Here is a 15,669-nt window from a genome sequence, read left to right on the forward strand (position 1 = left end):
ACCACAAGTGAAGAATGAGTTTAAAAAAGTCGGACTGAGGGAGGAAGATGCAAGGGACAGGGTGAAATGGAGAAAAGGGATTAAGACAATTGCTGCGTGGAAACAATCGGCCACCCCCACTAGTGGGGAACAAACCGACGATGGATTATGATGATGAATATACATAGTACTTTTATTCTAAACAGTATAAAGCCATTATTTTCCTGTTTCAACATCAAATTAAGGTTGTTTTGAAAGTTTCCGAAAATTCCCCAAAATTCCCGAAAATTCCCGAAAATTCCCGTTAATTCCCAAAATTTCCATGGAAAGTTTCGGCTCTGAAAATTCCCGGGAATTTTGCAACCCTATGGCACCCGTTGTAAATTTTCATGTGAAACAGTTCAGATTATTTTATTCTATTAATTAATTATATTATTCAATCAATCAATTCTGTTGGCAAATAAAAAAAACATGCAATTTACATGGAAATGACTTTTACTTTCTCTATAGCCTAGTGATTTTGTATGCAACACCTCTTTAATCACAGTGACACTATCATTCTGTCTATTGACCTCACTAATTTATACATACCGTGAAGTCGAAAAGCATCACAAAAAGCTGCATAAACTGGCAGACTCCTGCTAGCAGGGACAAATGCCAAGTCTCATCTGATGAAAAAGGGACAAATGAATGATGACTGCAAGGTCAATGATGGGTTACCATGGACGCATTAAAATGATACAAAATGGGAACATATCTTTTGCACGAGGCAATGTAAATGTACCGTATTTGTTATTATTTGTCAATGTTATTCAGTTCAGTTATTGTTATTCAAGTTAGATTAGATTAAGGTCAACAAACATTTCGTTATAAACCAATGTATGCTACTTTTCTACCTGAGTGCTAGTAGACTTACTTGGGAGCTGGTATACAAGTCCCCCCCCCCCCCCCCCCCCTTGGTAACTCATGACAAAGAGGAATTGACCAAAACATGTGGATTGAAGTATACAAGCAGTAAAGCAAAGGTAAAGTAGTTTCACCCTATATGTTTGGTCGAGTCCTGTCTTTGTCATGAGTTACCAGGGGGGGGGGACTTGTATACCAGCTCCCTTACTTGTAATTGGTCTGGTATAACTGTGCCGCACCCTAAAACATCAAGCCTTGGTCTAAATTAATCACATCAACATTTAAAGTGCAGTAATGAGCCAACACTGACATTTTTTACATCATGTATTCATGTATCATTCATCACTCATTCCTCAAATTAAGGCTGCCCAAAAAACTACTGACATAATGACAGATGAAATGATAATGGCAGTAGCGGACAATTGAGAGTTACAAGCTAAGCTATATGAAAAATCTTTTTAACAATGTCAAACCACTATGATTATTACGGTAACATGTTTTTATATAGTCTGTATCCACAAGAGATATGCCTGGCTCTCAGATATTTACAAAGCAGATGATGACAGTACAGCCATATAGAGACAGCTGAGTACATTACTATTACCTTGATTCCATTACTGAGTTGACTGCCAAGCAGGAATATAATTTATAACTATACCGCTATCTACCGTACCAATTCGGAAACAAGCTCTAACCACCAAGTCACTGAGCAGATGCAAGTGAACTCTGAGCAACTCAGTAAAGACTTCTCGTTAATGATAAGTTTCAACTCATTTAGATTCCCTTTCGTTGCGATGAAGGCATGGCCTTCTTTATATAGATAGAAGGCATGACCTTCTTATAGCCTAACTGAAGATGGCTGTGGATTAAGGCATTAGTTTTGCTGATTTTTAGTTTGATGGAGCTGTAGGCCTACCGGTACTCATACTTTGGTTGATCACCCTTTGAAGTGTTAAATTCTTTCTAGCCTACATTTTTTCGATATTTTACAAATCAATACACTGATGCATGTATTGGGTTAGTTAGGACATTGAACTGTGAGTTTAGCTTATTTTAAGGTACCACTACAAATTTGAAGCTGCGGCTTTATTGTAACTAAACATATATCTCTCATCTCTGTTCACTAAATCTATTAATTTCTACGAGTGCAAATGATTTACATTTAACTTATAACTACAATTAGCCCATTCTACTTTTTGTTGGGGTCATATGGTAGGATATTGTTTGGAAGTTCTGGAATCTGGGCTGCTCAAAAACCCACATTCAATTTTGTTTTGACAACAAAAGGTCAAAGGTGTTTCTCCTTAAAAATTAAAAAATGTAGCCCAGTTATTGATACTTCAGCTCAGTTCAGTTTGTTTTTATTTCTGACCACCACAACGAAAAAAACAATATATGATATATTGCCAAATTGCTAAACATAGCAGAGGTCTAGAAAAAGGTAGAAACGACAAAACGCGGATGATAGGATATAACGTGCATAATCTGCTAATCTACTGATAGGACTACTACGTTTCCACTAACGTTGACATTCACTACATCTTGTAACTTGTACAGTATGTATAACGTATGTAGCCCACTATTCTATGATGTATTGTATACCTATCTCTACTGACAGATATATTCTATCTTATATGGTGTTTCCAGCCCCAGGGGTTTGGGGGTTACACCCCCCCCCCCCCCTTTGGCACGCGTGTGACGTCACGATATTGAGAATGATGCTTTCAGTCTAAAAAAAAATTGCCTACTTTTAAACAAAATTGCATTAAAAGAGCGAGTTTTGCCAATACCAAACATCTCAGCCAGGAACTAGCAACAAGAAAACATAGAGACTTAGCTTTATTTCCGAAAAAATGCCGAAGAAAACATGATTTTATCCTTTTGCTATGCCACCGGACAGCACCATTTTACAGGAATATTCGTAGGCTACCCACATTTTTGTTGAAAATGCTCTCAGAATGCACCAAATTCAAAGTAATTTTTCAAAATTTTCTGGGGGAGGCCTCCCAGACCTCCAGCCGCTGGGTGGTCAACCCCCCCCCCCCCCCCCCCCTTTCCAAATTCCTGCTACGCTGCTGATGTTGTGTATAATTGTACCGTGCTATTGTTGCAACAGACGCAATAAAAGTTTTCTCTCTCTCAGATAAAGATCTGAAAAGCGCGACTCAGTTAAGTTATTTTAGGAACAACATTCAACGTAACATCAATCTGTTTTATTGCAAAAAATTGTTGGTTTGCATCACACGCATTGTCACCATTAGAAGGAGAGTTGAACCTTTCTTCAATGGCCTACATTTGTTTGAATCTCTGACGAGTTTTCTATCACTGCGATGGCTCAAACTGTGCGATCAGTCACTCCCAAGCAGACATCGCTGTGGATGATTTGTATTGTGTCATCATCAGTCGTTATCTCCGCCTGCGGCAGATTGCGCATCAACATGGCTTATTTGCTTCCAAGCAAGAGTGGCGATTTTGAGCCAACTCGTCAAGTGGAGTCCGGTCCATGATTGAATGTTGTCTTGCCATCGTTTTGGTTGTCTGCCACCAGTGGCGTACGCAGGGGGGGGCATTGGGCCATGCCCCCCCCCCCCCCCTTAAAAATGTTTTAGTAGTTAACGACGTAGATTAAGGCATTTAATATGTTTTGCATTGCTCTGTCAAAGCAATTACTGTAACAATGTTGTTTTATAGACTAAGCCAGTAGTTCTCAAACTGTGCGTCGCGACGCCCTGGTGCGTCGTTGCAATTTTCCAAGGGCGTCGCAGAAGAGTTTCGTTTCGTAGCTGAATTCAGTTTATCTTATAAAGATGGGGTTAATCCTTTGATTAGTAGTTTCAGTTGTCATCAAAGTTGTTAACTTCATTAAAACACGCCCACTGAAGTCAAGAGTTTTCAAAAAACTTTGTGGAAAAATGAATGCAGCGCATCGGAGTTTGCTCTTTTAATTTTCATCCAGGTGGCTTTCGCTTAGAAAATTCTTTGAACGCTTCTATGAATTGGTGGATGAACTTCAGGCTTTTTTGCAGCAAGAAAATAATCCACTTGCAGATTGTTTAGCTCAGAACAATTTTTTATTGAAATTGGCTTACTTTACTTGTGTGATATCTTCGCCAAACTGAACATTTCTATGCAAGGGCCGAATAAAAATGACATTTCAGATAAAATTGCAGCATTCGTTAAAAAGCTCAGCTGCTATATGTGGAAGGAAGATATAGCAAACCTGTCTGGAAGCTCTCGATAGGACTTTACTTTCTTGTCCAATTTGCTTGAAAAGAAAAGTAGGCTATGACGCTGCCTTCAAATTTGTGAAGCATATTTGGGCAACATTTGTCCAAGCTCGAGTCGAAATTTGCAAAATACTTCCCGAAAAATTTATCAAACTACGAATGGATTCGTGATCCTTTCGTCCAACCTACTCCACACTGTCTTTTACTGCACAAGAAAAAGAAGCCTACATTGACCTTTCTTGTGACAATTCCCTGAAAAGGATGTTTAATTCAGGAAATCCGGCAAATTTCTGGATTTCAATGAATGGCGATTATCCAGCTTTGGTGAAGAAAGCACTATACGAATTATTATCCCATCATTTGTCACGTCATATTTATGTGAAGCAGGATTTTCTGCCTTGGCGGTGATAAAAAGCAAATTTCGATCATCAATAAACACTGAAAGAAAAATGCAGGTGGCAATTTCAAAAATTCTCCCAAGATTTAATGAACTTTGTAAAAACAAACAAGCCCACACGTCACATTAAATAATATGCATTGCTTTTTGTTGTTGTATCAACAAACAAAACTTTAATAATAAGTTTCCTCATTAACTTTAATTTGCTGGTGCGTCGCAAGTCCAGAAAACTTTTCCAGAGGCGTCGCAACAAAAAAAAGTTTGAGAACCACTGGACTAAGCCAATACGAAATACATGGCCCAATCCACCTACCCCACCCCAGGTATGCCAATGTAGCATAGTGTTCTGTAAGCCTATTATAGTGAATAGTGAGAGAGAAATGGATAAAGTCTAAACTAAAACCATACTGGGATATCATGAAGACGTCTGGGATATCAATGGCCAGTGGCATAGCCAAATGGGGGGGTGTTTGGGCCTTGGGGGTTACAACCCCACTTTGGCACGCGTGTGACGTCACGATATTGAGAATGATGCTTTCAGTTTCTTTATGCTTGGGAATGATGGTTTCAGTCTAAAAAAAACTTGCCTAATTTTAAACAAAACTGCATTAAAAGAGCGAGTTTTGCCAATACCAAACATTCAAACATCTCAGCCAGGAATTAACAACAAGAAAACATGGAGACTTAGCTTTATTTCCGAGAAATGCCGAAAAAAACATGATCTTATCCTTTTGCTATGCCACCTGACAGCACCATTTTACAGGAATATTCATACCCACATTTTTGTTGAAAATGCTCTCAGAATGCACCAAATTCAAAGTAATTTTTCAAAATTTTTTGGGGGAGGTCCCCCAGACCACCCGCCGCTGGGTGTCGTCTTAAGCGAAAACGCCATCGGACTTCGCCCGCTGGTCGTCAAAACCCCCCGTTTCAAAATTCCTGGCTACGTTACTCTCAATGCCCCCCCCCCCCCCTTGAGGAAATCCTGCGTACGCCACTGTTTGCCACGTTTTCTTTTTCCTTCTACTTTGCCTTCTGTGCAAACTTTGCTGATTCCGAATTGTGATCTTTTAATGTGGCCGAACAGTTTTAAAACTTTTGATTTTATTATTGCTGCAATTGGATGTAGTTTTGTCATAGTTAGAAGATCTTCTATTTTTGTGTGATCAAGTAACCTTTTGTTGTTCATGCTTCTCATGATGTGATTTTGGAAGGTAGTGAGTTTTTTCATTGTTGATGATGTCCAATTTACGCATTCTAGACCGTACAGCACGACTGGTAAAACGTAGGTGTTGAAAATTTTTGCTTTCAGTTTGATTGGGAGTCTATTGGATGTTAGAATCTTTTTGTTCTTTTCAAATGCTGCCCAGCCTAAGCCAATTCGGTGTTGCACTGCAGTCTTTCCATCGTTGGTTGCGGATAGTCGGTGGCCAAGATATATAAATTCTGGTACTTGTTCTATTTGTTTTCCATTGAGAGTGAGATTGAGTGTGTTGTTAGTTTTGTCGGTTGTCATACATTTGGTTTTGGACACATTTATTTGGAGGCCGAATTTAGCAGCATTTTTTGACAGAGCATCTAGGTATTCCTGCATTTTCAGTTTAGAATTATTCAAAATGGCCATATCGTCTGCGTAGCTTAAGTTGGATATTACATGACCGCCGATGGTGAATCCAGTTGTACACTTATTTTCTGTTTCTGAGATTATTGCAGCCGCTACGATGCAAAACAGGATAGCAGACAAGACATCTCCTTGCTTAACACCTTTTATAATATCAATTCGTCTGGTTGTTCCGATGTCTGTGTTGATTAGTGCTTTCGAGTCGTCGTACGTTGCTTTCAAGAGGTTGATGTATTTTTTGTTGATGGAAGTTTTATCCAGAAGTTGCCAAAGGTAGAGTGATTTAACACTGTCAAACGCTTTTTTGAAGTCAATGAAGGTGATATGAACGGGATTGTTGAATTCAATAGATTGTATTGTGTGTAGGCTACTTAACGTGTGTGTACTCGCTTTTGCAACTAGGCTAATGCTTTTTGTTGAAGATACACACTGTGTATTTGGCCCCCGCATTCCCATTAAATCAAAGCCGTTTCTGAAGAAGTTAGTAACTTATCCAAGTTTTGTTTCAAAATTACAATTGTTTTAAGCGAGCTCTTGAGGGCAAAAAGAGATTTTGATATGGCCTGGATTGTTTTTTGACCAAGTTTTGTATAGTCTTGTATTCTAACATAAATCGGGCGCATGTGAATCTGGGAATTTCACTTGCAGATGTCTAAACCTAGGGACAGTCTTTCACAAACCTGAGCGGATAAAAAGCATGACTTCTGTATTTTCTACAAAAATCCAACAAAGAAAATGAGCATATGTTGAGAAGGAACTTATTCATAAAACAAGGCTCGGTCGTGATAGCCCAATTTAAACTCGATAAAAATCAATAAGTAAAAATATGCAAAAACATTTTTGAGATTTGCTGCTTGTATCACTTTTTGATGCGGAATACTTTACACTTTTTAAAACACGAAGTTGCATCAATGAATTCGAACTTGGTAAGGAATAAAAATAATGAATTGGAATTTGAAAATACTTCGTGAATTCGAAAAAAAATGAACAATAGAAGTTAGGAGCCTTCGTGAATGCAAAAATATATTATGATATAGCCTAGGCCTACTGTATAAAAAGCAGCGAACAAATAAAATCATCATCGAACAGGCACGTTTGTTTCCAGAGTCTTCTCGAGGGTATCATGACTATGCTGCGTTGCCAACAACTTCGAGTGAGGTCCCTCACAATTGCACGAGAAAATGGAAGTGAGATTTTGTTTGAAACGCAGCAGCAAAGTTGAGAAAACCATATTTTCATCATCAGTCCTCCACATCGAATGTATGTTAGTTTGTAGCAAAGCAATGCAAAGTCAAGTTACAATTTTGAAGTAAACACTAAAATCTCGAAGTTCAAACATCAACTTTCGAAGCAATGCAACAAAGGTTTTACGGAATAAAAAAAAACTGTTCACGACAACTTCTGTAAATGAACTTTCAGCATTTAAAGCTTACAGAATTACTGCAATTTCTTTCTACAAATGTTGCACCGAAAATAAGAAAGTGCACAGAGTATAAACATTAATGCCACGTCCTTTCCACCTTGAGAAAACAAAATATAACCAGGGAAGCTGACCATTGAGTGACCAAGTTGATTGGTTTCGGAAAAATTAGTTTTCTTTAGCACTACGAATTACTTTGACACTAAAACAACGCATGACAACAGATTCATAACATCATTGTGAACAAGAACAAACATTCATTGCAGCTTGGCACTTTGACATGGGAATGTACAAACGAACAAGATGCAACAAAACATCATCGACCATGCGGGGCTTCTCAAACGACTGCATTAGATGAACCCCCATAAACCCACCTGCTTACCACCTCAGCGGCCCCACATCATGTGATGACGTATAATAGGCAGGGGTAGAAACACCCGGTAACAGTCGTTTTGTTCGCGCAAACAATGCACGATTGCTATGACAACCAATGATGTCATCAAACGTATAAGCCGAATCATACACGCAGAGTCCGTCTCGCGATGACGTCACGGTTGCGTCACGGCGGGGAGGAGCGACCGTTGACAGCCATGTCGGTCTCGAGGAATCCCTTGAGCGCAGTGCCCACGTTGTTCAGGTCCAGCAGAAACGTGTCATGGCCATATATGGAATTCAGCTCGTAATACGTCACGCTGCTGTTACCTGGGAAACATTGACGTCACATTGGTTACACATTGTGACATAAATTTGAAAAAATAGTTAAAAGATATGTCATGAAATAAATTAAAAGTAATTCAAAAAGTTAAAAGATGTCTACCACATGTTTGTTTCTGGCTGACGACAAAAAAGTCAATTTTCTGCCATAATCACCTGCATCCTTGAGGTCCTTTGCCAGCTCCCGTTGCTGCTGGACTGGGAAGAGCGTATCGGTAGTGATCCCCATCACCAATGTCGGACACTTGATCCGGGAGAGGGCGCTCTCATCGCAGTCCTCAAAGTAATCGTTCACATCGAAGAGGTCAACGGCCTGTTCACAGAAATGGATTTTGAGAATTTTTCTTCTGTTGTTTTGTCAGAAAAGTGAGATTGTCAAAACGATCTAAAGCAGGGGTTCTTAACCAGGGGTGCACGCCTGCACACACCACTAAGGGGTGCGAAACCTTTTCCTAGGCGGTGCGGGGATGCTGAATTATTAAAGTTTGTTATAATATGACGTAAGAAGCACAGTTGTTTTACCAATTTCAACAAAAATTTCGAACTGTAGGCGACTACTACTTATCAGCCAATCCTAGGAGGGGGTGCGAGAACTAGTTGGTAATTTCAAGGTGGTGCCGACATGGCAAAGAACCACTAATCGTTCGCTAAGCAAATCATGAAAAAAAATTTAAAAACTTATCCCAAATTTTAAACGTTTTGTCAGTTCAAAGTTGTTGACTTCCTTGTGTACCAAGTGACCAACATACCTTGGAGAGGTAAAGTAGGGTGTTAGCATCGAGCTTGTTGGCGTACTGCAACCCCTGGTACTCGATGTACTGCTCGATCTGGAAGGTTGGACACAGGGAGGGCTGCTCGTTGGGTAATTTGTTTCGACCGAACCGTTGAACCCATTCGATTCCACTTCGGTACGTCATAGTGGCGATCTCCCTGGACAATGGAAATAAATAATGTGAAAGCGGGTACTTCCAATTTCAACAAATGCAAATTTGTTAAAACACGTATTTAGGTCCAGGCTGCTTCAAAAGCAATATGCAGTATTTCAAAACTGTAAAATGGCGAAACACAATTTTGTCCAAAAGTAACTTTCGTTCTTGACTTCGTATCGAATCCTCATCATGGTACTACTTAAAAACAATGTCGCAACAATGCATCCCTCACCGAGCCAGTTTGGTCCCTCTAAGAGGGCATTCCCCATCATAGTAATGCCCCTTATTCCACACGGGGTCCTCCATGATGCATCGACGCTGCAAGTAACGGAAGGCAATTCCAGTAGGGTGAGCCTTGTAGCAGGCGGACAGGGATACCAACCTATGAGATTTCAGCAAACACTCATCAATTGAAAATTGGACGTTTCAACGCATCCAAAGATTTGACACAAACATTGCCAATATTTCATGCAGTGAGTAGGCTAACATGAAATATTTTAACCATTGCTGTGATTTACATATTTGCACAAGAGAGTTAATACGAATAACTTGTTACATCCGGGTGAGCGCTCGGGTGGTAAAGCTTTAGATCGAGTGCACGGAAAAGCAAAGACGCCAATCTTTGTTTCCAACTTAAAGACGCTCTTCAATTGCCTAGCTAGCAATACAGTCGCATGCTCTCGACAGATCTCAAGCAGACGTTCTTTTGAAACGTTGGCGAGACGTTCTTACCGCCGGCGAACGGAAGTGATGCAACGACCGGTCAAATCTGAAGCACGTTACATCTGTTTGTAGAACCGCACGGTGGCAAACTCGACTTTTATACAAAACACCCAGGTTGGTATTGTGCTACCCCTGAAAACAAGCAACCCTCACCTGGGTACTATGGATGGGTAGAGTGCTGCCATGGCAACCGAACACATGCCACCTAGTGATGCTCCAACAGCAGCGTACAACTGAAAACACAAAACACGATTATGTTGTCGGGTTGCTAAGCGACGTCAAAGCACGGAGCAATTGAGATTATGGGGATACGAATCTACTTCCACTTTTGGCTTACCCGCAACACTAGAAGGGTTATGTTTCCTTTTTTTAGTTACAAAATAATGTACTTTTCATATAGGTGATATACAGTAGAAGTGGAGGTTTGTAGAAGTTGAGGTTTGTTGAAGTAGAGGTTACTACTACAGTAATTTAAGTGTTTTGTTTGTAGAAAGCCTTGTGGCAAAGGGGTAAAAAAATTGTCAAATTGGCAATCGACCCTTTTAGTGTTGGCGAAAAGTGGAGCTTCACGTCCCATAATGTCACGCCCCTAGTTGCTAGGCGAAGTTAAAGCACACAGTGACTCACATGACGTCACAATTGTACCTTGTTTATGCCGAGGCTCTCGAGCATGTACTTTTGTATGTCCACCATGTCCTTGACGCTGACCATGGGAAAGTTGGTCGCGTATCGCTTCCCGGTCAGTGGGTTGAAACTGGATGGCCCCCTGCATATGAATGGAAGTAAGGTCATGTCAGTGACGCCTTTTCAGAAAAGCAAAAGTTGCAAATAAATGAGGTTATTCAACTGGGTAAACTTTAAGTTGCCATAACGAGGAAAATGGTTTCAACGATTTCTAATGTTTCCGAATCAAATTTGTCCAAAAGCAACAACGTAAAAAGTTTGAACCGTCCAAGGAGCTCTTTCGTACCTCTGCTCTAATTAGAAGGTTCCATCTTTAGAAAGACTGCTACATTGAATTCCGTAAACTAGGAAATAAAATCGTTCTCGTTTAGAATTCTAGAATAATTGTTCGAGTTTAGTCTGCTGGCTCTTGGAATCAGTTGATGACTCACGTGCTGCCATAGCAACCGCCCAGCTGGTTGGCACAGATCACAAAGAACTTGTTGGTGTCGAATGCACATCCGGGACCGATAAACTTCTCCCACCATCCGGGATTGGTGTTTTCCTGCGCAACAATCAAGCTGATGAGTTCTCAAGGTGACTCACACAACCAATTATATACGGCAACGTCACAGCACGGAAATCCCTGGCGTACGGCGGCGGTTTATGTTTGAATAGCTTGCATAGCTTCACGCAAGCAATACGCAAGTTGAGAAGGAAAGCAGCAAGGTGGGCTTAACAAGAGAGGACGCGTAAGACAGATCGATGTGGAGGCAGGGTGTGAAGGCGATTGCGACACTTGGAGGTGAATCCGGCCACCCTCGGTAACGGGACATCACCGGATTAAAACTGGACTACTACTACAGCTTCACACAAGTGTATTATCGTAGATGTCACAAGTCTAGCACTTTTTGCGATATTCTGCAAAACACATGAAACGGTGCAGTGAACGGTAAAAGCTTGGACATGGTCATAACTTGATTGTGAACCTCTTCATCGTCGGCCAGAAAAAGCTTCTTTGAAAGTTTAATCCTGGCAAAGCTTAATAAATTCATGGAAGAAAACCATGAACGGTTAGAAAAAAAACTAGTGTGGTTTACGAAAACGAGAGATTAAAATACCACTTTCTTATTTTAATCTCTCTTTACATGCTTTCGTTTTCGGAAACTACACTAGTTTTTTCCTTAGTGCTTATGCTTTTTGTTGTTAAATCTTTGACAATGCTCGAGCTTCTAACCATTACCGGCATAAATTATTTTCAATTATAATGTAGATTGCAGAGCATAGGTTACTGGGTCACCAGGTAAATGAATGTGATTGTGCAGTGCGTGTATGCCACACACTTGGCAACAATGTTGCGCTCGTTAAATACGTCATCGGGATCATTGATTTATACTCTGGCACATACCAACGATTTGTCGCATATTTTATGTGAACTGCCACAAAACACACAGAAGCACGTGCAGTTTATGGGTTTTGAGGGAAGTCATAGCTTTTTCCACGAGAATTCTGTACTTTTGGTACTTGGGCAAGTTGAACTGTAACGTGGCTCACAATTTCTTCTTGTTTTTTTTTTTATAGCTTTTTTATTTCTATCAAACCACGACATCAAAGCAGATGCAAAGACAGAATAAAGGGTTGGGAAAAGATAGAAGTAATATAATCTGAAACTTACCCAACAAAAACAAGTGGATTGGCTGTGCAGTTTTTATTTTTATGCTGGTGACTCAGGAGTTACCTAAAACCAAGTCAACAAACCCAATAACAATCCATTCAGTTTACACCAAGGCTATTTGCTGCTTACAAACACAACTCACCTCATGACTGCAGGCATGGGAACTCCCAGATAAACCAGTAAATATCAGTATAGCATTGCTGGCTGTGCTGTTCAATTCTCCCCATGTTTCGTATGCTACCTGTGTGTGCAGAAAGCAAGCAAGTAAGTTGACTTGTCGGTTACTGCTTGAAAAGACTTTAAAGTTAACAATTTTAAATAAGTTTGTATCAGCAATAGCAAAGAAACCAACCCATTACTAGATCTAAATTTGCTTCAATACATTGGTATTCAGATGAAAATATTGACATTAAAACAATCAGTAAAATAAAAATAAAAAAAGTAAAATAAAAAATGCTTGCTCTAATTTACACCACTTTCAAACTTAATCAACTTAGTTGGAAATTAATTTGATTTAATTGGAAAACATTAATGACCATGAAGTTTTGTATTCACCTCTACTTCTGGTACGATGCCATTGTTGTAATAAAAGTGAAATGGCTTCTTGTGGAGGTATTGCTTGTACCCACCAACCACCTTTTGATAGGACGGCTCAGGTCCATCCGTGATTCTAAACATGGATAAAAAGTTATATGTCACAGTTTCTTTCTATCTCTTACCAGGAAAGAGACTTGGAAAGGTTCAATGACGTAGTTTAATGGGATATTACCGAACGGCAGTCAATTAAATGTCGAATATTTCTACTGGTGAAATGATAATAAAAATTCTTGAAGGACTTTAACAAACGGCTTCTCAAATAATTCTAATTTCGAACACAATTTATATCAGCACCAATTCTCATCTACTTGTATTCAATTACTTCAAGTCTCAATCACCAATATTTTCTGCACCAATCCACAACTCATAACACAACTCTCATAATCAACTCATAATAATAATTCATCAATTTACACCACTATTTATACAAGATTGTTCGGTCTAGTAACTTCGAGAAGGTTACGTAATGTTACATCATAAGGACTCATTGTTCTGTCAGGATGCACCAAACTTAAACAAGCAAGTTTAAGCGCCCAAACATTCAGCATCAAAACAATCATCATCATTTCATCTCTATGTTTGTCACTTGTTCAGGTACTTAACAAAGGCAAACATGCTGTATGGCCAAAAGTAATTGTATATACTACAGTATTTAGTTTATTTCTGCAGTATGTTAAATGCTGTGTCATCGCTTTGTTCTATCTGCTAAAGGTAGCAATGTAGCAATACCTATTACCTACTCTAATCAAATTGAAGCTATAACACCAAGAAATCAGAAGCAACATTATGATAACTCAAACACATAAATCACATAAACGCTAGGACTCCAAACTTTGTGTGTACCTTCTGTTTAAGCAAGGGAAATTAAAATTACTTCCACTAAATTGCCCTGGGAAAGCCCCATCATCTGGTGGTTCCTCATCTTTAAGATTCGGCATGCTGGCGGTCGATAGGTTCTTGTTTTGTTTTTCTGCACCACTTGTTGTTCCACCAAAGTTTATGGTTGCTCTGCTTGACTTATGCCGATTCTTCGCTGGGTTACGTAAAGCATTTGTGACAAGTGACTGTAAGTGGGGGGAACGGCAAAGGGTCTTTAAGCTCATGATAGAAAGCACCGTACAAAAATATTACTTAATTTGATAAAAGTATTATATCAAAAGAAATGTCTGAAAAGATTAATGAATTTGCCATTTCTATTTTGAAATTCAATAAACACAATGTCCATCAAATCAAACTATTCTGTGATCTTATAATAATTTTAATGACTTCAAATTAGAATGTGAGTAACATTTCTTCAAAATTTAGTTGACAAAATGACTACTTGAATCATAACAACAAAAATTTATATCATTTTAATTTTGTCGGTTGTGACAAAACAACAGCCTGGCAGTAACAAGCCATACACAAAGAGGTAAAGTAGTATGTGCAAACTATGGTAATTAAGCATCACAAAATAGATAGGCTACTCCATTCAATGATATAAGCAATAATTTTTGTTTCATCTTGCTTATCAAAATTTATTGAAGTCAATTACTGTATGCACATTTCTAGTATGCACAACTTTAAACACTACCTTCTTGATTTAAACGCCACTGTTGAATAATAACTGTTTTGTGTATATAATTACATTATTCTATTTGCTCATCTCTTTGGTATACGTTGCTTTTTATCTTTTTTACTGATTAAAATTGTCGATTGATATCTCTTAAACTCCACTCACAATTAATTCACTCAGTAGCACGGTAAACCTGCTTAGTTTGTTTGCTTTTTTTTTCTCTTTTTTGCATAATGAAAACATGTGTATCTGTATCACCAAATGCTTGATTTTCTTTTTTTGTATGTGTGTTTGTGTATTTACTGTATATATGTTATTTAGGCCTACATCACCAAGCTTGAGGTGGCTGCTGACTAGATGACCGTTTGGTCTTTTTGCAGTCTCCTTGTCATATGACACACAACCGATTATTGTATACTTTGTATTCTTTTCATGTTTGTGTTTGTGACAAATAAATGAACTGAACTGAAAAAAAAAAAAAAAATGATGCCTAAATCAAGATAAACAAAATTAATTCTTAACATCTTTGCACTTTTCTATAATGTTTAGCATAATAAACAACAAACTATTATATTCATTTGATCAACTAATGTTATTTATTAGTATTTCAACAATGCTGTTCTAAATTTTTGAATAACAAGGTAAGAGTGAAAAGTGATTAATTCAACCTCAACCTCACAACTTTGACAAAATACTGTAATTAAGTTTTGTGCCATTTAACACCTTGCCATCCCAAACATTTTTCAAGCTCTTAGCATTTTAACATCTTTCCCCATTTACGGAAACTGTTACTTTACTTTCTTCATTGTCACCAACCAGCTAATGGTCAAGAATCAATGAGCTAGAAAAAAGAAAATGTGCTAAGTACCGTACAAAATCAAGCGACTTACTTTATAACTGCTCACAGTCACACAGAATACTTTACACAAGAGGCAATACTGGAGTGTATAGCTAAGTTTATATGGGTATATTAAAATATGCGTCTATAGCATCATAGAGCAATACAGAGGAAAATGGAAGGAATTCATATGGGAGGCCACAGCTGATCAAACATGATTAATCTGTAGAAAAAGAAAATAGAACCATAAAGGTGGTGTAAGTATTAAGCAGCCATAACCTGTAATGTGCTTTTTTTATCCTGCAATATGGTGAGAAACTTCAAATTTACCTTAACGCAGCATAGTGAGAGTGTGATGGCACTGCTGAGTGAGAAAAAAATCAAGGATGTTTTGATATTAAACTACATATTTACTTGAATTTACT

The 15,669-nt window shown here is 38.6% G+C and overlaps 1 protein-coding gene across 1 annotated transcript; it reads right to left on the minus strand.

The window, feature by feature from the left end:
- Positions 1–6,821: 6,821 nt before the first annotated feature.
- Positions 6,822–14,004, minus strand: LOC145774204 (serine O-succinyltransferase-like). The gene is made up of 10 exons (XM_082585381.1): positions 13,695–14,004; positions 12,810–12,924; positions 12,397–12,495; positions 11,032–11,144; positions 10,562–10,682; positions 10,070–10,149; positions 9,426–9,575; positions 9,014–9,194; positions 8,421–8,577; positions 6,822–8,252 (listed from the first exon to the last, which is right to left on the minus strand). Exons 1-10 carry the CDS (start codon positions 13,952–13,954, stop codon positions 8,110–8,112), a joined length of 1,419 nt encoding a protein of 472 aa, XP_082441507.1. The 5' UTR covers positions 13,955–14,004; the 3' UTR covers positions 6,822–8,109.
- Between the last annotated feature and the right edge of the window lie 1,665 nt (positions 14,005–15,669).

The sequence above is a fragment of the Aplidium turbinatum genome, chromosome 7 (genome assembly GCF_918807975.1).
Source record: "Aplidium turbinatum chromosome 7, kaAplTurb1.1, whole genome shotgun sequence".
Lineage (NCBI taxonomy): Eukaryota > Metazoa > Chordata > Ascidiacea > Aplousobranchia > Polyclinidae > Aplidium > Aplidium turbinatum.

What these genes read in the sequence shown, in the direction of transcription:
- LOC145774204 (XM_082585381.1), bottom strand. Translation starts at nt 13,954, where the DNA reads ATGAGCTTAAAGACCCTTTGCCGTTCCCCCCACTTACAGTCACTTGTC. An exon ending in AGAGCCTCGGCATAAACAAG is followed by an intron (nt 10,150 to 10,561) that starts GTACAATTGTGA and finishes TTGTGTTTTCAG; the next exon opens with TTGTACGCTGCTGTTGGAGC. An exon ending in AAAGGACCTCAAGGATGCAG is followed by an intron (nt 8,253 to 8,420) that starts GTGATTATGGCA and finishes AATGTTTCCCAG; the next exon opens with GTAACAGCAGCGTGACGTAT.